General features: G+C 43.0%; 1 protein-coding gene across 1 annotated transcript in view; it reads right to left on the reverse strand.

Moving 5' to 3' along the window:
* thsd7aa (thrombospondin, type I, domain containing 7Aa) overlaps window positions 1-26,714 on the reverse strand; it is a 115,480-nt gene that overhangs the window by 21,193 nt on the left and 67,573 nt on the right. Inside the window, exons 12-22 of the mRNA XM_061741162.1 lie at window positions 17,767-17,961; window positions 16,769-17,035; window positions 12,786-12,964; window positions 11,841-11,846; window positions 11,539-11,672; window positions 9,113-9,266; window positions 7,437-7,578; window positions 7,226-7,341; window positions 7,025-7,142; window positions 4,759-4,904; window positions 3,922-4,096 (exon numbers count right to left, since the gene is read on the reverse strand). Coding sequence (XP_061597146.1) covers window positions 3,922-4,096; window positions 4,759-4,904; window positions 7,025-7,142; window positions 7,226-7,341; window positions 7,437-7,578; window positions 9,113-9,266; window positions 11,539-11,672; window positions 11,841-11,846; window positions 12,786-12,964; window positions 16,769-17,035; window positions 17,767-17,961 — 1,632 coding nt within the window. The remainder of the gene's footprint in view (window positions 1-3,921; window positions 4,097-4,758; window positions 4,905-7,024; window positions 7,143-7,225; window positions 7,342-7,436; window positions 7,579-9,112; window positions 9,267-11,538; window positions 11,673-11,840; window positions 11,847-12,785; window positions 12,965-16,768; window positions 17,036-17,766; window positions 17,962-26,714) is intronic.

The following is a 26,714-nucleotide window of genomic DNA, read 5'->3' on the forward strand; positions in this document are numbered from 1 at the left end:
CAGCAGCGGAGGCTGAACCTCTGGAAATCTGCTCCCGTCGTGACGTCACAACGGGAGCAGATTCTAATCGGCTCAAAAAAAACCACCTGACACTGGGGGACTCTGTCCGGCGGGGGTCAGAGAGCTTGCAGAAATTCATGGTATTTTGTCTCCCCTGTGCTGGCAGGGTGAGGGGAGACCACTTTATATATGTTAAAACAAGAAAAAACGTGTTTTTCATAATAGGTCCCCTTTAAACTACGCTTTACATTACTGATTCCAACAAAAATGAAAGTCCATGACAGCAGAGAAGACTGAACTAGTACAGTTTGTTTGGAGGGTTTCCTGGAGAAAATCTCTTTTGTCTCAAAAGAATATGAAAGCACAGCTGAGTTTCACTAATTTCATTTAAACAAACCCCAAGAGTTGTTTGGTCTTAATATCCAGAACCATGTTTGAAGAAAATCAAATACAGCATTACAGCAGAAACGCCTCATATCCACCGTCAAGCAGGGTGGTGGAGGTGTGATGATTTGGACAACTTACAGTCACTTTTTGAACGATTAACTTCTCTATATCAGCATAGATTGTGAGGAGGAAAAGAAGGGTACTTACTGTTGCCTAGCTCACACTTCTTCTCATTTTTTACTTTTAAATCTTAAAACAGAGGTTATTATTTTTGGTCTAAAGCATCATAGGAAGGGATTAGATGGTGTTGCGATGGCCGTCAGTGCTACTGTGCGAAACCTTGGTGTTATTTTGATCAGGATTTGTTGTTTAAACCGTATATTAATCAGATTTGTAAAACAGTGTTTATCCATCTCCATAATATCGCAAAGATAAGGAACATCTTCTCCCAGAGTGATATGGAAAAGCCAATTCACGCATTTGTATATAGATTACTGTATTGTATTGTATTGCTACATTGTATTGTAGCAGGATGTCCAAGTAATTCTCTGAATATCCTCCAGCTGATCCAAAATGCAGCAGCGCGAGTGCTGACAGGAATCAGCAGGAGAGACCACGTTGTTCCTGTGTTAGCTTCGCTCCATTGGCTCCCCGTAAAACTTTTATTACTTGCGTATAAAGCCCCAAACCGCCTAGCTCCGCAATATTTGCAAGACCTGATAGTACTTTAGGTTCCTAACAGAGCTCTCTCTTTCAGAGTGCAGGTTTACTCGTAGTTCCTAGAGTATCCAAATGTAGATTTGGAGGACGGTATTCTGCTATCAGGAACCGTTACTATGGAACCAACTTCCAATCTGGGTTAAGGAGGCTGACACCACCTCCAGCTTTAAAACCAAACTTAAAACCTTTCTGTTTAGTAAACCTCTAGTTAGTGTTTAGTAAACCTCTAGTTAATGTTTAGTAAACCTCTAGTTAGTGTTTACTAAACCTCTAGTTAGTGTTTATTAAATCTCTAGTGAGTGTAAGTAAACCTCTAGTTAGTGTTCAGTAACCCTCCAGTTAGCGTCCAGTAAACATCTAGTTAGTGTTTATTAAATCTCTAGTGAGTGTAAGTAAACCTCTAGTTAGTGTTCAGTAACCCTCCAGTTAGCGTCCAGTAAACATCTAGTTAGTGTTAGTAAACCTCTAGTTAGTGTTTAGTAAACCTCTAGTTAGTGTAAACTCTAGTGTGTTAGGGCCCATAGCTGCAGCTGCAGGACAAGACTAGAGCAGCTCGTCTTGGTTTCCAGAACAGGCCGATCAAACAGACAGCGGGCTGTTGTGTTATGTAGCACCACTTGATAGCGCCTACTGAGTTGTGTTCCCTGTCCTCAACTCAGTGTCAAACACCGGGGGGCAGTAACAGCCCTGCATTTACATTGACCAGCGCGCGTTAAACACGCATTCTTCTGGGGGTGCCGCTGTGATATGCGGATGAAATAGACAGGTTTTTCTGAGCTCCTCGTGGCACACTGAATTATACTAATTAAAAGTAAATTTTTACATGCCAGACTCTCCATTCTGGTCTTAAAGGCTTCGCCTTGTGTTGATTCTTGAGTTTGCTGAAAAGTCCATCACGAATATGTCGATGGACAAGCTACAAGTCGTGGTCAAGCTAGCACGAAACCTTCGGGTATGTCATTGGGAATCTTTTGTCCGCCCAGAAAGCACTCACGGGGAAGATTTCTGGTTATACCGTAAATTGGCAGAAGAGTGAATCCATGCCCCTAGTGGATCAATTTACTGAGGACCTTCTGAGTAAGTTGTGAAGTAATGTTTCTTTTTATCTGGGTCTGAAAATGACAATTAACCCAAAGGATATTTTCAGATTTAACTTCACAGAGGCGTTAGAGAAAGAATATCGAGTCCTGGAGGACACTGCCCTTATCGACGATTGGACGAGTTAATGCTATTAAAATCATGAGCCTACCTTGGTTTCTTTATCTCTTTCAAAACCTGCCAGTGTATTTAAATGCATCTTTTTTTAAGAAGCTTGATTCTATCATATTGCCCTTTGTGTGGGGCTACAAATCACATAGGATATCCAAGGCCCACCTACACAAACCTCTTAAGAAGGGTGGCTTGGGGCTGCCTATTTTCAAACACTACTACTGGGCAGCTACTGTAACTCCAGGGCTCTTACCTATTGGAAAAGCAGAAGCCAACTGATTGATGGGAGCCCTCTGTGGTTGCAACTAGAAGCCTTATGGTCAAAAATTCTTCACTTCCTGCCCTTCTGATTTCTGGTTCTGCCCTGGTTGACAAGTCAATTGGACAAAATTTTACCCTGAAGCATTCTTTGCGAATATTGAGTCAGATAAAAGTGGCCCACCAGATTCCCAGTGTGTCCCTTTATGCTCCTATATGTCACAATCATTCCTTCAAGCTTGGATTGCTAGATGGGGTGTTTACAGTCTGGAGAGAGAGGGGTATCAAAACATTCTTAGATTTGTACATCGATACCATCTTTGCATCTTTTACTCAATTTATGACTAAGTTCAACCTTCCAAATTCACATTTCTTTCGATATCTCCAAGTCAGACATTACATTAAGGAAAATCGCCCACATTTTGAATTCACCCCTACCACTTATCCTTTTCTTGAACGGACTCGAAACAGCTAGTATCAACATTTCTGAACTGCTTTACCGCTATTATTTATTCAGATCACATTAGGGATACCTGGGCCAGTGACCTGAAGTCAGAGATATCAGCAATGTTCTGGGAAGAGGCGATGTCCCAGGCCCACTCTTATTCTGTCAACTCACGCTATAGGTTAATTCAATATAAGGTTATACTTAGACTACACGATTCAAAAACAAAATTAAACCATATTTTTCCATCTATGTCTCCTGTATGTGACAAATGTTGTTCAGTTGAGGGTTCACCAGCGCATCTATTCTGGTTCTGCCCGACTGCATAGTTTTTGGACTGCAATTGTTGAGTGGCTTTCACTAGCCTATTCCAAAGACCTGCTCTCCAGTGACGATTGTGCTGCCACGCACCGTGCAGATGACTTTGCAGATAGGAATGGTGGTGGCTAAGAAACGTATTCTTCTGACGTGGAAGTCCACCTTGTTTTTCGCACTGGCTGAAAGAAATGTTGTCCATGATACAGATACACAAAACAAATTTGAGAGAACGTGGGGACCTTTCTTGACACAGTGTCATCACCCAATAACTACGGGAACTCTGTCTTGTCTGGCTATATAACTGTGTAGTATGCTGTTGGATTGGATTCTCTTATTCATGTCATTTTACCTTGCTCTGGAGATATTGATATTAGCGACAACTATCTGACCTGAACAAAATAGCTTTTTTTCATTTAATTGTCTGGCAGTCTTTTTTTTCTCTCTCTTTCTTGGTTGTAATTGTTTGCTGTTTGTTTTTTTCTCCTGTATGTCCTGTTTCTGTCTGTAAAAAAAACTACTTGTAAACTATAAATAAAGTATATTAAAAAAAACATGCATTCTTCTTTCAGTGAATGAAGACCTACCAGGACAGGGTACTGTGCATGGTTCCTGCAGGACAATTTGTGCATCGCTGTCCACTGAAGGTTCCAGATCTCCACACAGCTCATCGTCGACCAAACTGCTGTCCTTCTGATCTGAGCCGTCAGACACAAAGCATGACAAGTTCCTAAAGCGAACGCCTTCCCCACACCTCGCCCCCTGATGGAAGAGGACACAGGGAAATAATATATATGAGAGAACAAACCTTTCATTGATTGTTTTTATGGATTTTTGTATGATATTTGCAAATTGAGTTATGATATGCTACCAATTGTGCAAGCTTATAGAGTTGCAAGCTAGCAATTTAGACTGATACTCATTTTCAGATGTTGTTATTTCAACATTCTATTCTGGATATGTGGTGCAGTGCTGCTCTGCAACTTGTTTCCCTTTCTACGAGGAGCTTTGTCTCTGAGAGATGTAATAAAGATGTAACAAAAATCCCCTGACATTCTACTTCATAGTCCTTCACATACAAAACGAGGTGGAATATTGCTGGAGTTCCACCTGAAAAACACTGTATGGAACTACAGATGGATTCTTTCCTTCAGCTCTTATAGAATCTTTTATGTCCAGAGTGTGGACATTGGTGTCCTCAAAAGAGTGTCCCTTATCCTTGAGATGTAGGTGTACCTGAACAGCAACCGTAGGAACTGCTCTCTTGTGTTTTAACATGAATGTGTGGAATTGTTGTGACAATTTCTAATACTTGAAGCTAATAAAGCGTAGCCTACAATCGAAGGTTTCCAGATTCCCAATGACGCCATTCTTGTACAGATTTCACTTGATGCTGACATGTAAGAGATTGAATGTGGATTAACCTCTGATTTGCACTCAGACCAGGGACTGTATTTCCAGCTGTAGCAAGGCTTCACAAGGCAAGGCTTCCATTGCTCCATCAGGGATGAGCATGGCCTACCATCCCCTTGTGGAGCCTGGGTCACTGTCCGTCTCTGCCACAATTTGCCTGGAAAAGGGGAAAAAACAGTCACTTGGGTGTAATAATTAGGGCCCGAGCACCTTCAGTGCGAAGGCCCTATTGTATCTGTAGGAATGATTTTTTTTTTTTTCTTTTTTCTTCTGACGAAAGGAGGGCGTTTTTGCCCCTCTAAACGTGCCCAAAAAGTCACCAAATTTTGCACGCAAGTCAGGCCTGGCGAAAAATTTGATATTTAATGGTTTACATTAATGGGCGTGGCCTAACGGCTCAACAGCGCCCCCCGGAAAACTTTGTGCCTCAAGCCCCACAATACGGTTTGACGTACATGCACGAAAATCGGTACACACCTGTATCAGTACACAACTTAAAGAAAAGTCTCTTGGCGACATGGCCGAAACCGAACAGGAAGTCAGCCATTTTGAATTAATCGTGTCACTTTGGCGCAATTTATGACATTCCTTCGGCAGTTAATACGGCCCGAACCGTAACGTGCCCCCAAGTGTGTTATACATCAAAATATGCGTCTCCATCCTGCGACAACAGGCATTACTTTTCTCTTTCAAAAGCGTTACCGTGGCAACGCTAGACGCCAAAAAGCGCGCCCACCCTTCATCTGATTGGTTCAGACAGAAAAAACTTTGCGCCTCAAGCCCCAGAATACGGTTTGACGTACATGAACGAAAATCGGTACACACTTGTATCATGTCGCAACTCAAAGGAAAGTCTCTTGGCGCCATGGCCGAAACCGAACAGGAAGTCGGCCATTTTGAACATTCTGAATTAATCCCGTAATTTTGGAGCAATATGAGCCATTCCTTCGAGAATGAATACGGCCCGAACCGTATCGTGAACCCAGATGTGTTATACATCAAAATGTGCGTCTCCATCCTGTGACTACACGCATTACTTTTCTCTTTCAAAAGTGTTACCGTGGCGACGCTAGACGCCAAAAAGCGCGCCCCCCTTCATCTGATTGGTCCATATTTGATAGTTCCCCAAAAGTCACCAAATTTTGCATGCAAGCCAGGCCTGGCGATAAATTTGATATTTCATGGTTTACATTAATGGGCGTGGCCTAACGGCTCAACAGCGCCCCCTAGAAAACTTTTCTCTGCCATAACTTTTGAGTGGTTTGACATAGAGAGTTGTGGGTGGTGTCATGGGACGCGGTATTGAGTCCTTGACCATAATTAGTGAAAATTAGCCCCGCCCCTTCTTCTGATTGGTTGTCCCTATTTCCTGCTATAACTTTTGAATGGTTTGACATAGAGAGTCGTGGGTGGTGTCATCAGACTCTGTATGGAGTCCTTGACCTTCATTGGCTTGAATTAGCCCCGCCCCTTCTTCTGATTGGTTGTCCCTTTTTTCTGCTATAGCTTTTGAATGGTTTGACATAGGAAGTCGTGGGTGGTGTCATTTCTGATATGCTTATGGGGGGCGGTGGCCGTGAGTGCGAGGGCCCGTTCATCGCTGCTTGCAGCTTTAATTAGTCTTAACTTTCTGAGAGCCTTGTTAAGATTACAAAAACAGGTCAGACAATAATCTGGATGAGTGTTGATATTTAGGGGAAATGTGAAAGTCGACACTGTCTGAGACACTGACTGTGAGCCTGATAACAGTCTGGATGTTACTGTTCCTCTTTGATCTGAGAGTACACAGTGTCCAACCCTAACCCTAAAAAAAGGTTCTGGATTCCAACTTGGAAACAAACATCACAGTGTCATTTACATATAAAATGACATTTTTATTAATTTACAAAAGTTGACACTAAGAGAAAGCATCTAGAATTGAGGAAGCAGAGGTCCTTATCCAAAGCCTTCTGGCCTTGTACCCCTCAGTTAGTACAATGCTGGATTGTCCAACCCAGATTCCTCCGAGCCCTGAGATTTCAGAGAACAGTGTCTCTAAACAAGCTTAACATGAGGAATCACTGTTTTAACACTGAAGTTTTTAGATGAAGGTTTCTCACATAAAGCTCTTGCCATTATATCAACTATTGATGAATGACAGTTCCCTTTGAGGTGTCATGTCAGACTTGCTCTCTTGCCCTTTAAAAACTGAATTCATTACAGATTATATTAATGTGTGCCCTCAGTCTGATGTTAGACTCAGACACTTCCATAAACAATGTTTCTGTTTGAACATACCTGCCAGACCACAAGTGTGAGTGCACTCCGACCATGCTGACCAGTCCGACAGCTGGCAGTTGACGGGACACTCCACAACACAGGAAGTATTCATTTGCCACTTCCTCTCCAGACCCAGCTGCAAGGGAACATTATCAGCTTTTATTGACTCACCAAAATTAACTGAAAAGGGCCTCTGAAAGGAGGTAACACACATCTTACCTCTTGGCAAAAACTGACGTCAACGGACTTCCCATCACTGCGAACACAGTCCAGCAAGCGTGTTTTGATGCCGTTTCCACACACTGCATTCTCACTAAGCTGACAGGTGCTCCAGTCTAAAGGGAGAAGTAGAAATACCAAATAATCAGTGTAACCATGTACTTAGACTCCCTGATCTGTCAGAATAGATAACCAGACCAAGCTGTCTTACCAGTGATGTTGTAAGAGTAGTGGAAGCAGTTTCTGTTGAGTTTGCACGGTTCTGTCTCTGCAGTTGGAGGACATGTCTTGTCCTCTCCTGGCTTACGGAGTGGATAAGCCACCCTCTCGCGTGTTCTGTTCTCACTACATGGCTGAAGAGCAGAAAAAAAGAGATCTGAGTGTTACATCCATATAAGATTAAATCGAAACATAATGATTATTAGGTGTTCAAGAAGTGAAGATGTTGTGTTTTTTATTAGGGCCCGAGCACTTACAGTGCGAAGGCCCTATTGTATCTGTAGGGGATGTTATCCTCGTTTTTCTCGTTTTTTATTTTTATTTTTCCGACGAAATGAGGGCTTTTTTGCCCCCCTAAACGTGCCCCAAAAGTCACCAAATTTTGCACGCAAGCCAGGCCCGGCAAAAAATTTGATATTTAATGGTTTGCATTAATGGGCGTGGCCTAATGGCTCAACAGCGCCCCTAGAAAACTTTGTGCCTCAAGCCCCACAATAGCTACGGTTTGACATACATGCACGAAAATCGGTACACACCTGTATCATGGCGCAACTTAAAGAGAAGTTTCTTGGCGCCATGGTCGAAACCGAACAGGAAGTCGGCCATTTTGAATTAATGGTGTCATTTTGGCAAAATGTATGCCATTCCTTCAGCAGTTAATACGGCCCGAACCGTAAAGTGCACCCAGGTGTGTTATACATCAAAATATGCGTCTCCATCCTGCGACTACGCGCATTACTTCTCTCTTTCAAAAGTGTTACCGTGGCGACGCTAGATGCCAAAAAGCGCGCCCACCCTTCATCTGATTGGTTCAGACAGAAAAAACTTTGTGCCTCAAGCCCCACAATACGGTTTGACGTACAGTAAATGAACGAAAATCGGTACACACCTGTATCATGTCGCAACTTAAAGAAAAGTCTCTTGGCGCCATGGCCAAAACCGAACAGGAAGTCGGCCATTTTGAACATTCTGAATTAATCGCGTAATTTTGGAGCAATTTATGCCATTCCTTCGGCAGTTAATACGGCCCGAACCGTAATGTGCACCCAGGTGTGTTCTACATCAAAATGTGCGTCTCCATCCTGCGACTACGCGCATTTATTTTCTCTTTCAAAAGCGTTACCGTGGTGACACTAGATGCCAAAAAGCGCGCCCCCCCTTCATCTGATTGGTCCATATTTGATAGTTCACCAAAAGTCACCAAATTTTGCACGCAAGCCAGGCCTGGTGATAAATTTGATATTTCATAGTTTGCATTAATGGGCGTGGCCTAACGGCTCAACAGCGCCCCCTAGAATACTTTTCTCTGCTATAACATTTGAATGGTTTGACATAAAGAGTCGTGGGTGGTGTCATCGGACTCGGTATTGAGTCCTTGACCATAATTGGTGACAATTAGCCCCGCCCCTTCTTCTGATTGGTTGTCCCTATTTTCTGCTATAACTTTTGAATGGTTTGACATAGGAAGTCGTGGGTGGTGTAATTTCTGATATGCTTATGGGGGACGGTGGCCATGAGTGCGAGGGCCCGTTCATCGCTGCTTGCAGCTTTAATTATTATTATTATTATTTTTTTATTATTATGATTATTATTATTATCAACTTGATTGTTGCAAACTTCTTATACAGAACAAAAAATTAATTATAAATCATATCAGGCTGTTCTTACCAGTGGACATGGGCTCCACACTCCCCAGTCTGATAACACACAGTCCTCTGGGCAGGGCAGGTGGCTGTTACGAGCCCCCAGGGGCATCTCTTCTGGATCACACAGGTAGTCTTCCACGTACTCAGATGGCCCGTCTATGGTGTTGAGCATACACCTGTTCGCAAATGGATTCAAGCTGTAGTTAGTGTGTGTGTCTACAACACTTTTGCATCTGGGGCAGGGTTTACAGCCATCTTTAACAGTTTTGTTGAGCACAAATTGTTTATGTTTTCTAGGCTGACATTGAACTCTATTTTCTTCATAGATAGAATGAGGCAAAGATAGGCTGGAAATACTATAGTAAATAATATAATTAAACCATTCAAGGAATCTGGAGCAATTCATTGCATAAAGGGCAAGGTACCAACCTTAGCTAGACACCCAAGATCTCCTACAATATTGGTGGTCAGTAGCTCATTGAACCACAAGGACAAGGGATCAATGTGGTAAATATTTGTCGAGTACTACAAAACAGAGCTACATTCACAAATACGTATTAGAACTCTAAATTATATTTAAATTTATATGCAGATGACACTGTGATTTATGTTCTGAATCAGTATTGATCAGTATCAGATTTTTAGGGAAGGAGAAGACACTGTATACTCCAGAGGAATAGAAGAATAGTGATGGTCTGGTGTTGCATCAGTTTCCTTAGCAAAACAAAGTCAAAAAGTATAACTGTTGGGCAAGAAAACTAAGTAAAAGCTTAAATGCTACCCTGGGAGTTCAGAAGCTAAGAAGCCAGATACTGCAAAATCACTCGATTACAAGACCACCTACTAGGTGAGCACCTCTATGAAAGCAGAACGTTTTCTCAGTTTGCTGGTCTGAACCATTCAGGTCTGTTATCAATCAATCAATCAATCAATCAATCAATCAATCAACCAACCAACCAACCAACCAACCAATCAATCAATCAATCAATCAATCAATCAATCAATCAATCAATCAATCAATCAATCAATCAATCAATCAATCAAAACCTTATTTATAAAATGCTTTAACATGCCACAAGGCAATCAAAGTGCTGTACAGGTAAATAAAAATACAACAAATAAAACCAAAAGATATAAATAAAAGTAGTAAGCAACATTTTCAACTGTGTGAAAAAATGAGTTTTTGAAAGATATTTAAAATCATTGAAAGTTCTGGCAGACCTCACAGAAAGAGGGTGACCATTCCAAAGTTAAGGAGCAGCAACTGAAAAGGCACTTTCTCCCTTAGTTACGAGTGGAGTCCCAGGAACAGCCAAGAGAATTAGATCTTTAGATTTCATGGCTGTACACGGATGATGTCAATGCAATAGTTCAGAGATAAGGAGGTGCCAGACCACTTAAGCATTTTAGAGCTAAGAGTACATTTTTAAAAGCAATTCTAAAAAAAACAGGCAGCCAGTAATGAAAGCGAAAAATTGGGGTAATATGCTCACACCGTCTTGTTAAAAGGCGGGCAGCTAAATTCTGGACCAGCTAGAGAAGAAGAAGGAGAGATGGCTTAACTTTGCTGATAAACTGATAAGCAGATGATAAAAACTGGACTAGACTACGGCACTGACCTGTCTTTCAAATTTGAAATTTACGTTAAAGATAACAACAAGATTTCAAATTAAATTTGGAGTGTTAGAGAAATGCAGTGGGCCAACAGCACTGCTGCATCCTGTCAGCAGGTCAGTTTTCCTGAGCAGAAAGACCTCTGTTTTATCTTAATTTACGCAGAGGAAGTTTAGCTTCATCCATCTTTTGCACTGTACACACCGGGCTCCACCAGGTTTTAAGGTAAGTAAATCTGGATGTCATCTGCATAACAAAAGTGAAATGGCACAATATATTTTTCAAAAATGGAGTTACTAAAGCTCATAAAGGAGCTAATAATAAATGGCCTAAAATAGAACCTTGAGGTACCCAAATATTTAAGTGGGGCCTCATTGGAAGAAAAATGTCCAAGTCGGACAAAAAAACTCCTGTCGACTAAATAAGACTCAATTGCAATGCCCCTTACAGCACAGTGTAAGGACAATGCCAGGAGGGGATTACAACAGCAATGGTATAAGTGCAGCAATTGTTGCTGCGCGAAAATCTGAAAAAGGTTGTGACACCATTACCAAACAACAAACAGTTCAGCGTTGAACTGTGAGAAAGATTATTGTCAAGTGGAAAACATTCAAGACACTTGCCAACCTTTCCCACTTAAAATAAATACGTATCTTTAGTAGCAGTCTTTGAACATTGAACTTTATGGTGAAATGCAAAATGAATTGACTTTTTTAATAACCCCTAAATATTATATTGTTATAGGTTTTAGAAACGTTGCATACACATTTTAAAATACAAACCAAGTAGTGTCTATTGTGTCTTCCCATGGAGACACAGTTGAGGTCTCCCTACCTAGTTTTTCTGGTCTGAACACCTTCCCCACAGTTGACCTTCAGATCCACATTGCTGACTTTCCAAACGCTCCAGGGTTCTGCCACCCAGACGTACTGTCCACAGTAACTGAGGCAGGGCACCACCTCGTACACCTGACAAGAAAGCATCACGGTTACTCATCTGCCCATTGACATGAAAAGTCTAGTTTATTAAAAGAAAGAAGTGAGGACTTTTGTGTGTACACTAAATAAGTATAGCTAAAGTCTCAAAATAGGTATAAATGAGGGTAGAAGAGTAAGAGACAAGAACATTGGATTTACCTGAGCCTGTAGATGGAATTCACCAAAGGAAAGAAAGACAACAGAAAAACAAAGTAGTTTAGATAGTAGTAATAGATTAATATAGCAACAAAGTCAAACATTTATTCAGGAATTCTTCTCAAATGTGTACTGTGTAATTTACTGGTCTTCTGAATTAATTTGCTATAAAATGTGATATGATCTCCATCTAAGTCATAACATACAGTAGAACACACCATTTTCAGTAATGGAAAAAAACTAAGTGAACACTTGGAGTTACAGCTAGTTAAACCTTGTTTTGAGGCTATGACACGTTCTTCCAGTAGCTCCAACTATTGGAGGAACTTTAAGCATTCCTCTTTCAAAAACTGTTCCCTAAACCCAAACATGATGGTCCTTCCACCATGCTGCACCAGTGGGATGACATTTTTTAATGTTGGCATTACACAATTTCTTCTGACATCATTTTGAGGTGGATTTTTGGTGATTTCTGAAATTCATTTTCTCTTCTATAATGATGTTTCCAGATTCAGTGATGTCGTTAAACCTTTAGCTGTCCCTCCAGTTGTCTGCAGGTCAACAACTCTTGATCATTACTCTTCCTCTTGTGAGGTATGGTTCACATCAGTAGACGTTTGTCACGAACAGAAAACGCCAAATAATTGAGTCTTAATCGGAGTAGCTCCAAACCACACATCCAACTCATTTCATTAACTGAACTCCAATCAGCTTTTGTTTAAATCATTAGTCTCTTGTTTCACTTACATTTTTGTTGCAGATTTAATGTACTATTATTGGGTGTTTTTAATAAAAACACAAGAAGATATAACAGTCTCTGTGATAGAAACATTGAGTTTTTTTCTATTATTGTGACTTAGATGAAGATCTGAACACATGTTAGGCAAATTAATACAGAAACGCAGTGAATTCAAAAGGGTGTTATATACTTTTATTCTCACGGCTCACCTGGTTGACATGGTCCAGTTTGGGACATGGTCTTCCACCATTGTAGGGCTTTTCTCTGAGCCACTTGGAGCGAACTTTGACCCCACTGCCACATGATTTGCTGCAGCGGGACCAGTTGGACCACTCACTAAGTTTGCAGTCAGATGGACAGGGGATGATGCAAGCCTCCTCGATATACCCTGCAATAAAGAGATTAAATTTTCTCCAATCTGAGCTTCTTGTAATCAGCAACAATCTTCAACATATAAAGCCCTGAAAGGTCTAGGTCTGTATCTGAAAGATTTCACAGTTGTTTTTCACATGTTTTTCCTACGAAGAACTATAAGTAAAATGGGAGGCGGAACCTACACTGATTCTCCTTATTATTGAAGAGGAATATTTAGACCAGTTTTGGTACATTAAGTCAAACCTCTATATGGAGATTTTTATGGTACCAAGCTACAAAACTGATTGATTTCATATGTGTGTCACTACGAAAGAGTATTAGGTAGACCCTCCAGGAATCCGCGATTCCGTGATCGCGGAATTTTTCGCGGATTTCACGGCTGTCCGTGGATTTACAGACCTTCCATGGATTTCAATGTCTGGTGCAGAAAAATCACTTTTACTGGGGTTAATATTGCATATGTCCGCGCTGAATATGCGAATTATGCGGGGCTCGCTTGATTTCACCGCATCATCGCTGACATTTTCGCATAAAGTGGAAAAAGGGGGGAGTGTTGTGAGTGACATGTCGGGACACCCGGTCGCGACGTGCAGGACCCGCCCGGGGACCTCCGCACCCCTCGCAGAAACCGCCACCCCCCAAACAGCAGCTCTCACCCGCGGGGGTGAGAGGAAAAAGAGAGTCCCCCCGCTTGCGCGGGGGGCGCGGCTGCCGGTGGACTCAGGATCCGCGCTGACCGCGTACCACTGCGCCCGCGAGGGCCGGCGGAGGCGGAGCTCCCATCCACTTGGGGGATAGTGGCGGCGGACACGTGGGGTGACGGAGCTCTGTCTCGTCCCCTCGCCGCGCCGGCGCGCCCGGCAATCACCCGAGCACTGAGCCGCGGGCTGGAGGGAGAGAGGCGGCCGGCCCCCGGGCCGCCACCGCCCCTCTCCTCTCCACCCGCGCTCTCCTTTTTTTTTCCGCCTACGACCTCAGATCAGACGACCCGCTGAATTTAAGAGGGAAGAGCTCAGCGCCGAATCCGCAACTTCTTGCATATTTAGCATATTTTGCAACTTTCCGCATATTCCGCAACTTCCAGCATATTCCGCAATTTCACAGCATAAAAGCACATAAAAAAACCTGCACATTTAATCGCATAATCAATGATTTTAGCCCGCAAAATCAAGGATTTTAGCCCGCGGAATCAAGGATTTTAGCCCGCGGAATCAAGGATTTTAGCCCGCGGAATCAAGGATTTTAGCCCGCAGAATCAAGGATTTTTGCCCGCGTTTTTCTGGAGGGTCTAATTAGGGCCATGCAGGAGAAAAAATATTTGAGAGGGGAAGTTTTTTCTTATTGTGCACTTCGAGTAAAAAGTCGAAATGTTGAGAAAAAAGTTGAAATGTCGAGATTAATGTTGAAATACAATTTGGAGAAAAAAGTCGAAATGTCGAGAATAATGTTGAAATACAATTTCGTGAATAAAGTCAAAATTTCGCCTTTTTTCTCAACGTTTCAACTTTATTCACGAAATTTTGACTTTTTTTTCAACATTTTGACTTTTTTCTCGAAATTGTACTTCAACATTAATCTCGATATTTCGACTTTTTTTCTCGACATTTTTTACTTTTTTCTCGAAGTGCATAATGAAAAAAAAATCTTCCCCCTCTAAAATATTATTTTTATTTTTCTCCTGCCTGGCCCGAATACTCTTCCGTAGTGTCACAAAATCCATTGCTCCTTTTAAATATAACAGCTTTGAGTTTTTTTTCACATCAGCTGACCTCTTCAGTGCCCCCCTGTTGAAATGCTGCTGGGTTGTGGGTGTTTGTGATGTAGACGATTGATATCTTCAGGCATTATCCAGTCAGAAAGGAGCAATGATTGTTTTCCAAGATGTTCACCGGGTATAGTGTCCTGTACAATTCTAGCACTAAAAGAAACATTTGATCTGACAGAGTTGGAATTCTATGAATCAAATTGAGTTTTGCACTGGAATATAATTTATTTTGGAAAAACATTAAAAGGTAAATGAAGAGATGAGGGGGAGTTATGTATTCTTCAGCTGCTTGCTCAGCTGACCCTGTAATTAAGCTGTAAAAGCCCCAGACTGCAGATTTTCCATGAATTATCATTATATGGATGTGATCTAGACTGAACTGTTGATTTGAATACAAATGGACTTAACTAAATTATATTGAACTGAAGTCTATTGAACTTGTTGGCACTTATTGAGAATTGGCAGTACAAGTAAGCTGTTTTGAACTCACTTAAAATGCACCATATCAAGACAAATAAAGACTATGTCCAAACATATGTACAGGTTTGTGAATATTTAATTAAATCAGGTAAAAAGGATGCAAATGACTTCTTGTACAAGTTGAAAGTTGCTAAAACCTTCTGCCTACTGATTCGAAACGTAACAAAGAAAGTTATGTTTTGTGTTACCAGACTATTTATGGTGCTTTTCCACTAGTACCTACTCAGCCCGACTCGACTCCCCTTGGTTCTTTTCCACTAGGGGTCTAATGGCCCTTTCGCACTAGTCCCACCTCAGCTCGGTTCTACCCGCCACGGCCCCGTCTTGCGCTTTTGCACTAGGGGCTGAGGCGGGTAGAGCCGCTCCAAGCAGATACTTTTTCTGTAACCATTCTGGCGAGGTTCTAATCAGGCTTAGCCGGGACTATTTCTGACGTCACCACCCTCCACGCCTCTGATTGGTCGGGGGGCGGGGCCGTCAGACGTTTGAATCAGGAAGCGGGAGTCAGTGCGAGGGCGACTCGCGGCGATTTTACTATAAAGCGCAAAACGTCTGTTTGGTGATCCAACTCTGAGGTGCAGATGTTCATAAACCTGGTGGCTGAGGAGAGAATTAAAAAAGGGATGTAGACGGGCTGTTTTACTCTCAGCCGCTCGCGGCTCCATCTGATTTCTGATCAGCGCCGACATGAACAAAGCGGTTGCCCAATCGAGTACGTCACAGCAGCTTCACCCCAACCTGCCCACTTTTCCCCTGGCTGTGGAAAAACAAACGGGGACAAAGCGGGTAGAGGCGTGACGAGCCAAGTCGGGCTGAGCCAGTACTAGTGCAAAAGGGCCATAACGTACAGAGTAGATACTTTTCTGTTTCTACTCTGCCGAGGTTCTAAGCGGCTGAGTCGGCTGTATCTGACATCATCACACTACAGGCCACCGATTGGTCGGGGGGTTGGAGTCAGACGTCTGAGTCAGGATGTGACATCAGAGAAAGAGAGACTCTGACGGCGGCTTCTTGTTCATTTTATTCAACAGGCAATGGCAGCAAAAGTCTGTTTGGTGATCCAACTCTGAGGTGCAGATGTTCATAAACCTGGTGGCTGAGGAGAGAATTAAAAAGGGATCGATGGGCGATAAGGAACGACCAGATCTACCAGGAGCTCTGTCACTTCATAGCTGCTCGCGGCTCCAGCTGACTTTTCAGCAGTGCTGAGACAAACAAACAAAAAAAAAAAATTGTTGCCGCAGGCCGCTCTCTCTCTCTCTCTCTCTCTCTCGCTCTCATTTTTTGACATGGTATAATTTCCTCCAGGTTCTACATCTTTAGTGTTGTTGTCTTCTCCGTTTAGATCACACAATCAAATACGTCACAGCATGTTCACTCCAACCCTCCTACTTCTCCAGATGCTGAATTGTTATGGAAAAGAAACCAGGCCAAGTTGAGTCGAGCCGAGCTGAGATGAGCAGAGCCGAGTAGGTACTAGTGTAAAAGCGCCATTAGTCTACTTCCAGCAGTGGAATGATTTCCAGATCTGGAACCAGGTGATGTTAGAAGATTGTTTGAGGAAAAACTCACCGTGACTGTTGCAGCGAGATGTTTCTACAATGCGGTTGTCCTGGTCATAGCAGACCATGGCCTGGTAGCGGTATCCCTGACCGCACTCCTTGATGTCACCTTGTATCTTCATGCCCACTTGGCCCTCCGTGCGGCTGCCCTCAGGTAGGATACAGTCTGACCAATTGCCAACAGGCTGGGCGTTGTATTTATTACATGGGCAGTACTGGGTTTCGCTTACGGGATACATCTTGTTGTTCTTACACTCTTCACGCTTTTTACTCTTCCCTGAATAGAGAGAAAAAAGAGCTTTGGTGGGTTTAGGTATCGCAGAAGGATAAGTGTCCTGTCAAATGAGTTCACATGCAGAATATTTCCAGTTTACTCATTTTTAGGGTGGTAATTGCTTTAGCTGATAAAAACTTAACTACTGCAATTTTCTGGTTATTTTTTGAACACACACATCGAACATTCACAAAGGGAAATTAATCAGTAGAGTGACTTCAACAGAATTTGGAGTCAGTCATTTGCACACCTGGAGTCACACCTGGAGTCCAATTTGTGAAATGAGTTTATATGTGTGGTTGAAAACCTACAAATGGTGCAGAATTCCTCCTGACAGTTGTGTAGCTCAGATCCAGAGATACTGAAAGACCTTGCACTTACTTCGGAATTAAGTTTAATTCAGAATGGCCATTTTCATTCGGAATTTGGTGTTTACATGATCATTTTTAATCATATTAAATCGGATTTCATTTTAATTCTGAATTAAAGAGGAATTAAATTTTCCATGTAAACACACTGATTGTGTTTGTTATTGTGACTTTGACGTCCAGAAATGTGACATCCAGAAATTGTGACATCCAGAAATTGTGACATCCAGAAATTGCTAATAGTTTGGACAATAGTTTCTGTGTAAAGTACCCTGAACAGTTGTGTGGTTGGGAGTTGGTGTTAAAAAGTAAACCGACTTTGTAAGGAACTGAATGAAAGTTTGTTGTATTCTGGAGGTCACTGACCCAAAAGGATCCTTTTACGGTTCCTGACTCCCACGCAGTCGGCCGTGCAGGGCGAGAACTTGGACCAGCTGCTCAGCTGGCACTCTTCCTGGCAGGGCAGCTGACAGTGCTGAGTGAGCGGCGGCATGGGGCTACTGAACTGCAGACAGACCTCGATGTCTGCTGCCCCACCATCCTGCTTCCGGCACGAAACGGCTACAAGAAAAGAAAAAACTGTATTAAAAAAACAGTAATATTTTAAAAATGTCATATAAACCTTTAGCCCTTATATCCCTTCTCCATACTTGTACAGTATGGAGAAGGGATATACCTGACTGGGACCCATATTTCATGCACATGGTCTGGGAATGGCAACCTGTTGCAAACTTCTGGCAACAGGTTGCAACTGCATTATCCTCGATAACAATACAGAATATTCCAGTAAACCCTCAAACACTTATTTTAAATAATTTTCCACAATCAATGCTTCACTATGTCAAAAACTAATTTTGCTTGCTGGTCTAACAGCAGCAAAAAAAAAAGATCATTGCAGTAAGATGAAGTAAGATCTCCCATTGGTATTTGACTTTTCTTGATATTATCTATCTAATACCTACAGCCCAAATCCATAATGCAAAACAACAAAATATTTTATTTTGGCGTATGGCAACAGATCAAATTAAAGCCAAACTTGAAAGATGTATTTAAAATTGATATAGACTACCTTGTTGCAGCTATCCTTGTCCAGTTTCTATATTATGTTTTGCCTTTGTTTTATTTTGTCCTTCTTTTTTATTGTTGTATTATCTTTTTTTCTGTTTTCCTTATTATTAATTATTAATTGTCTCCATTGAATGCTTAGGTCCGAGGGGTGGGTTTGGAAGGGGGTGAAAATATGTGTTTAATATTTGTTTGACATCGTTGTGGATGCCACTGTTTATAATAAGAAAATCATGAAAGATAAATAAAAACATTTGATCACAAAAAAGAAAAGAAAAAACCGGACAGTGGAGTTTTGTGAGGATGACTATGGATATGTGGATGAATAAGAGCACGAGTCATTCAGCTGGTAGTGATGGATCAAAGGCTCCACATGAGCATTCCACCATCAACCATTTTAAGATGGTAAGCTGATATCACATCATCACCTTAGAGCTGATTCAGCAGTTACTAAAAAAACAATAACGACTGTCTTTAAAATAGTGTTGGCTTCAGATTGTTTAATTAGCTTCCAACTGACTCATATCACACAAAACATGGATAATAATACTATATACTAATAAGACTACATAATAAAACTAAGATTTGTGAACCACCCTGATGCGAAATCCATAAACAAAGGGGTTTAAAGGTTACTTTGGCTCCGTGGATGCTGTTCTGTTCCCACAATCGTGTTTAAATACTCCCAGTATGTTAACGAAGTTGAACAGACAGCCAAACTCGATTTTCACGAGCCAGGAAAGCGAGCGCCTTGCTCCTTTTATTTGCAATAATCTTCAGCATGACAGGTGAAAACTACGAGTGAAACTGTGATAAACAGGAAACAAAAAGACAGATATTTCTTAGATATCATAGAAAAATTACTCTATGGCTTTAACAAAGTTGGCCAATAACTGCTAACATCACTTAGCGACACAATATATGCTGGTCATATATTAAGATGCATATTAAGATGCATTGCATTATCAATCTTCACCAAAATGAATTATTTTAGCTTCAAACTTCACATAAACCAAACAAAACTGTATATAAATAATAAATGTTGTTCAAACTTACAGCCATTGCTTTCGAGGGTGTCAAAAAAGGATGAAAACAGCAAAAACTTTCACAATGTGCTTCTCTGCTTATTTTCCTGATGGAGTCTAATTAGAAAATGGTGCTTCTTTATCCCATAACGCATTGCTACACACAGATACTGTTTCAAAATAAAAGCTTAGCATTCAAAATAAGAGCACATCATCAGGTTTCTACAAATTAAAGCAAAAGAATGGATATTACACATCTTACATGAAATTAAAGCATGAACTTAAACTGAGGGCAAAACACTCCCCGTCTGGCATTATCAATGTCACTGCATTTTTATTCTCTTTTTCTTAGTCCTTTTCTAGGAGGATAATGACATCAGAGATGGGCCGCAGGTAAGTCTTTGAGGTACCTTGAGATGATGTCTTCACTTCAACTTTGCGAACCCTTCCATCACTACTTGGAAAGGTTGATGTGACCAAAGCCATTGGCCATTCATTCCTTGGTGCTTGACTTTGTTTAACCAGCACAATATCTCCGGGTTGCAGATTGCGACGTGTCTTCTGCCACTTGCGTCTTGAATGAAGAGTGCTAATGTACTCATTTTTCCAGCGGCTCCAGAATTCATTGGCAAGTGCCTGCACTTGTCTCCACTGGTGTTTCAGGAGATCTTTCCCAGTGAAGTTTCCTGGTGGAGCAGCTAAGCCTGGCTTCTGGGTCAAGAGCATAGCAGGAGAAAGAAGAACTGGTGCTGAGGGATCAGACGAGATGGGAACCAGCGGTCTTGCATTGACTATTGCTGATACCTCTGCCATCAGCGTACAAAGTACTTCATGCGTCAGGCGGGTATGCTTGTCTTGCAAAAGCATGGAATCTAAGATTCTGCGTGTTACGCCAATCATGCGTTCCCACACTCCCCCCATGTGGGAGGCGTGTGGGGGGTTAAACTTCCATGTGCAGCCATTGCTATGGAGATACTGCAAGATGCTGGCCTGTTTTCCATCAGAACGTGCCATGCCCAGTTCTGAACTGGCAGCAACAAAGTTGGTCCCCCTGTCGGACCAGAGTTGCTTTGCTGGACCTCTAACTGCAAAGAATCTCCGCAATGCGTTAATGCAACTGCTAGTGTCCATAGATTCAATAAGCTCAATGTGTACACCCCTGGTACTCATACATGTAAACAGAATGGCCCACCTTTTGTCGTGAGCTGCACCTCCTCGGGTGCGACGAGTGACCACTGTCCACGGCCCAAATGCGTCTAGGCCCACGTATGTGAAAGGTGGAGATGTGTCAAGCCGCTCTGGCGGGAGGTCAGCCATCTTCTGTACTTCTATCTTCCCTCTGAGTTTGCGGCATATTACGCAGTGATGGAGAATAGAACTAATCAGCCTCTTGCCGGCCACAATCCACAGTCCAGCCGCCCTAATGGCCCCTTCTGTGAACTGTCGTCCCTGATGTTTCACATCCATGTGATGGTGTTTCACAAGCAATTTGGTTACATGGCTTTGCCTTGGAAGGATGATTGGGTTCTTCATCTCTGACTCAATAGAAGCGTGTCTAAGACGTCCTCCCACCCTCAGTAGACCATCGCTGATGTAGGGGTCGAGATTCAAGATTGAACTTGAACTACAGACTTCTTTGTTTGCTTGAAGAGCAGCGTACTCGTCTGGATATGTATCTCTTTGAACAGACTCAAGAATGAGCCTCTTGGCAGATGCAAGTTCTTCCGGAGTGCGGGATTTGCTGCACTGATGCCATCCCTTACAAGCGTGCTGCGATACATCTGTAGAACCAGACTTGCGAGAACGTGTCTGGTGAATCAGAAAGGCGACTGCTCTTAGTAAGGATTCCCATGTGGAAAACCGCTGGAAACGTTCAGATGTGAGTCCCCTGGCTTCGACATGGGTAGCGAGAGCAGTTACTTGTGGTTTGACTTCCACATCCAATTCAGGGTCTATCAGTTCAAAGGGCGCATACACTTCAGGCTCTGGAGGCTTGCAAAGGAAGTCAGGTCCCTTGAACCACATAGTGTCCATGAGCTGTGATGCAGGTACAGACCTGGTGGCAAGATCTGCTGGGTTCTGACCTGAAGGGATATAGTGCCACTGCTTAGGGGACGTTGACTGGCGTATACGATGCACACGATTATGCACATACACGTGGAAACGTTTTGAGTTATTGCAGATGTATCCTAGGACCACCCTGCTATCACAGTAGAACTTTACTGCATCTGGTTTGTGGTCTAGTTCATCCAAGATGAGCTCCGCCATCTCGACCGCAAGGACAGCTCCACATAGCTCGAGACGGGGAATTGTGGGCTCTGGCAGCGGCGATAGTTTTGCTTTTCCAAGCACAAATCCCACTTCACCATGACCTTCTTCAGTGACAGCTCGTAAATAAGCTACTGCCCCTATGGCCCAGTTTGAGGCATCACAAAAGATGCACAGCTCTGTGTATGTGGCTCTCGAAAGTGACATCGGTATGTAGCAGCGCGGGACATGGAGGCTGCTCAGCTCCTGTAGTGATGATTTCCATGTATCCCATGTGGACATTTTCTCTTCAGGAAGAGGGGCATCCCAATCCTGAATCCCATTAGACAGCTCTCGCAACAACAACCTGCCTCTAATGGTCACTGGAGCTGCGAATCCCAAGGGGTCAAAGATGCTGTTGACGACAGATAGCACCCCTCGGCGAGTGTAAGGCTTGTCAGTAACAGCTACTTTGAAGGTAAAGGTATCCGTGCTTATGTCCCAGCACAGACCCAGGCTCCTTTGGGCAGGCAGGGTTTCATCGTCAAGACCTAAGTCTTTGATGTCTGATGCCAGTTCTTCTGGATCGAAGGCTTGCATCACAGTGATGCTGTTTGATGCGATCTTGTGCAGTTTCAAGTTCGACTCTGCAAGTGATGCACAGGTACGCTTCATCAGGTCTATAGCTGCGGACTCCGTTGGGAGCGATATGAGACCGTCGTCCACGTAAAAATGCCGCTCAACAAACTGGCAGGTGTCGGCTCCAAACTTTGGCTTACCTTTCTGGGCAGCTCTCCGCAGACCGTGTATGGCTACCGCCGGGGACGGGCTATTGCCGAAAACATGTACACGCATGCGGTACTCTTCTACCTCCTTGGACAGGTCGTTATCCTTATGCCATAGGAATCTTAAGAAATCCCTGTGGTCATGTTTCACCAGGAATCCGTAAAACATTTGACGGATGTCGGCAGTGACTGCGAAGAGCTCCTTCCTGAACCGTAGTAACACACCAAGGAGAGTGTTGTTTAGGTCAGGACCTGTCAGCAGTACTGAGTTGAGGGAGACACCATGCTGTTGGGCGCTTGAGTCAAACACAACGCGTATTTGCCCTGGCTTCTGGGGATGGTACACCCCAAAAATGGGCAAGTACCAGCATTCGTTTTCCTCAGGGACAGGTGGTGCCTTTTCTGCATGCTTGTTTTCAAACAGCTTTTCCATAAAGGAGGAAAACTGCTCTTTCATCTCAGGGTTTTTGTTTAGAGTGCGTCTTAAAGAACTGAGGCGGGACAACGCTTGCTCTCTGTTGTTTGGGAGCAAGGGACGAGGTGACCTGAATGGCAAAGGAGCCACCCAGTAGTTCAGTTCGTTCTGATGGACTTCTTCATCCATAATTTTTAAGAAGGTTTCATCCTCGAATGACATGGCACACTTGTTGTCATGATCTGTACGTTCGAACACCCAATGCCCTAGTTTGTCTCCAGCTGGCATGGGCTTTGACGTGCGCTCGGGGAGGCCATACTTGTGCTCCCCGCCGTAGCTTGGTTTCTCTTTGACACTGATGCTGTTATGACAAGGAGTGAGGAGAGATGGACGTCCATTTTGCAGGATATGGGTTCTGAAGACATTTACGGTTGGCTTGTGAGCATTGTCAATGCATACTTCACCTACAATTACCCAGCCTAGGTCCAGACGCTGAGCAAAAGGTGAATCGTGAGGCCCATTTATTTGCTGCCTCACCTTGTGCACACGTATCATGTCTCTCCCCAGCAGGATCATCATCTGAGCATCAGGATCTAGCGCAGGAATGTATGGAGCAATGTGCTTTAAGTGTGCATGTGCGAGTGCCACCTCTGGCGTTGGTATCTCTGACTTATTTGTCATTATCTCATTGCACTCAATGAGAGGTGGGAGATCCAGGCATTCACCTCCGTTTATTGCTTCGATTTGAAAGCCCACCGCTTTCCTTCCAGTCATTTCCGTTGTGCCGGCACACGTCCTCATCAGATATGGCGACAGGTTGCCTTCAATCCCAAATAGATGGAAGAACTCAGAGCGGGCCAGTGAGCGGTTGCTCTGATCGTCCAATATGATGTACACCTTGATGGAGCGCTCTGCTTGGCCCTTAGGGAAGACCCGTGCCAAGCACACCTTTGCACAGGACCGAGGGAGGCTACCTTCACCACAGACTTTAGTGCACCGTGATGTCACCTCAAGTGGAGCGTTGTCTTGTGGTTCTGCCTTTGCTTCTGGTGTGGGTGAGGAAGGAGGGGGCTGAGGCTGAGAGGTGCTAGGATGCATAGCAGTGCAGTGCCTGTCACTCCCGCATTCAGTACATGTCAACGTTGCCTGGCAATCCTTAGCCAGGTGGTTTGGAGAGCAGCACTTAAAGCAGCGCTTGTGTTCTTTCAGAATGTTCTTACGCTCTTGCAATGGTTTCATTCTGAAAGCTCTACATTTTGCCAGAGGATGTGTTTTATTGTGGATGGGACAAAACCGAGCAGGGTCACTTTCTTTCCTCCCAGTCTCTGCTGTGCGATCTGCGTCAGTGGTTGCAAAAACATCTGTCTTATGCACAGATACAGCAGACTTGAACCCACTGTATCTTGGTGGAGCATTCTCACTTTTGCTGTAAGACTGGCTGTTAGTTGACAGGACAAAGCTTGGGTCATTTCTAGCCTTAGCCTGGCGATAGACAAAGTCCACAAAGAACGAGAAAGGAGGAAAGATCACGCTATGCTCTTCCTTGTAACGGGAACCCATGGTGAGCCATTTCTCCTGTAGGCCTGGGGGCAGCTTCTCAACTATCGGCTTTATCCCGCGAGGAGCATCAAGATAGTTGAGGCCAGGGAGATGTCCTTCATTCTTAGCTGCCAGCAGCTCCGTGAGAAGATCACTGAGTTCTCTCAGTTTCACATTGTCTCTCGCAGACAGACGGGGAAAGCTATCCAGTCTTTTAAATAGAGCACTTTCTACAATTTCTGGTGTAGCGTAGCATTCTTGAAGTCTTTCCCATGAGAGATAGAGAGCAGCTTGGAGATTGGTAACATGTACGGAGCGGATCCTTTTAACATGCTCTGATGACTCTTTACCAAGCCACTTTACTAAGAGGTCCAACTCTTCACTATATGTGAGGTTCAATCCCTGTGTTGCATTGAGGAATGAGGACTCCCATGCTCTAAAACTCTCTGGTGTATCATCAAATTTAGAGAGACCAGTAGTCACTAACTCTCTGCGTGCTAGGAACTTGGCGAAATCTTCCATGGGTGGAGGGCTTACTGCATGAGATGGGTGTTGATCCTGTTGTCTAGGATTATGCTGATCATAACGTTTGTACGGGCTACCTGATGGCCCTGGTGTAAATGTGTGATCAATTGCCTGTGCACGCTCATATATTGAGGGTTTGAAGATAGGCGTGTGGCTTTTCTTAATGTCCACAGGTGATATCTGCTGTGTGGGATATTTAGCATGATGTAAGATTCCCTTATGTAGTGAAGCAGAATCTTGAGTATGGAGCTGTGTTAGGCGTTGCACATACTCTTCTGTTCTCTGTTTGACCACCTGTGGTGGGACATCACTGCGTTCACTCTGTCTATCTTCGTCCACCACACCTGCAGCTTCTTCTAAAGCCTCAGCTTTAACTCGAGCAGCTTCTGCTTCTCCTTCAATCTCCAAAACATCCAAATCTGCATCTAGTGTAGCCTTTTGTAGCTCTAGTTTAGCTTTCTGTTTTTTTATTTCCTGCTGCTTTTTAGCATAGGCCACTTTAGCATGTGCTGCTTCGGCTGAGGCTCTGGCCATGGCAGCTGCTTCCATGACAGACGACTTAGAAGAACGCGAAGAGCGTTTAGAGGCAGATTTTGATGCTGTCTTAAGTGACGCCTTAGTGGAAGATGAACTACTGCTAGATTCTTTTTCAATCTTTTCATCTTTGTCACTGATTTTAGATTCAGACTCCATGACTGTGTCTTCGTATTTTCTCTGCACCCACTGATGGTCTGGCTTTTCACTGTTCTGTTCCCACAATCGTGTTTAAATACTCCCAGTATGTTAACGAAGTTGAACAGACAGCCAAACTCGATTTTCACGAGCCAGGAAAGCGAGCGCCTTGCTCCTTTTATTTGCAATAATCTTCAGCATGACAGGTGAAAACTACGAGTGAAACTGTGATAAACAGGAAACAAAAAGACAGATATTTCTTAGATATCATAGAAAAATTACTCTATGGCTTTAACAAAGTTGGCCAATAACTGCTAACATCACTTAGCGACACAATATATGCTGGTCATATATTAAGATGCATATTAAGATGCATTGCATTATCAATCTTCACCAAAATGAATTATTTTAGCTTCAAACTTCACATAAACCAAACAAAACTGTATATAAATAATAAATGTTGTTCAAACTTACAGCCATTGCTTTCGAGGGTGTCAAAAAAGGATGAAAACAGCAAAAACTTTCACAATGTGCTTCTCTGCTTATTTTCCTGATGGAGTCTAATTAGAAAATGGTGCTTCTTTATCCCATAACGCATTGCTACACACAGATACTGTTTCAAAATAAAAGCTTAGCATTCAAAATAAGAGCACATCATCAGGTTTCTACAAATTAAAGCAAAAGAATGGATATTACACATCTTACATGAAATTAAAGCATGAACTTAAACTGAGGGCAAAACAGATGCAGTTTTGACCTGTGCTTGAATGGTAAAAAGCTTTTGAACTCTCTGTAGCTCCACGTGTAGAGTTTCAGGTAATGGTGCATAATGATAAGTGCTTCTTAAGACGAAGCAGCAAGATGCTCACCTCTGGATCTAATGGTTTCTGTGTCTGAGCCTTTAGAAGGAGTTGAGTGTTTGCAACAATAACATACTGTAATCACCAACATTTAGACTGCTGACCCATTAAAGAGACTGTTCAGGTTCAAGCAGCAGAGCTGTGTGCTGTCCTCCTGTTTTAGGCCAATTAATATTCCCCA

Source organism: Cololabis saira, chromosome 15, assembly GCF_033807715.1.
Source record: "Cololabis saira isolate AMF1-May2022 chromosome 15, fColSai1.1, whole genome shotgun sequence".
Taxonomy (NCBI): Eukaryota; Metazoa; Chordata; class Actinopteri; order Beloniformes; family Belonidae; genus Cololabis; species Cololabis saira.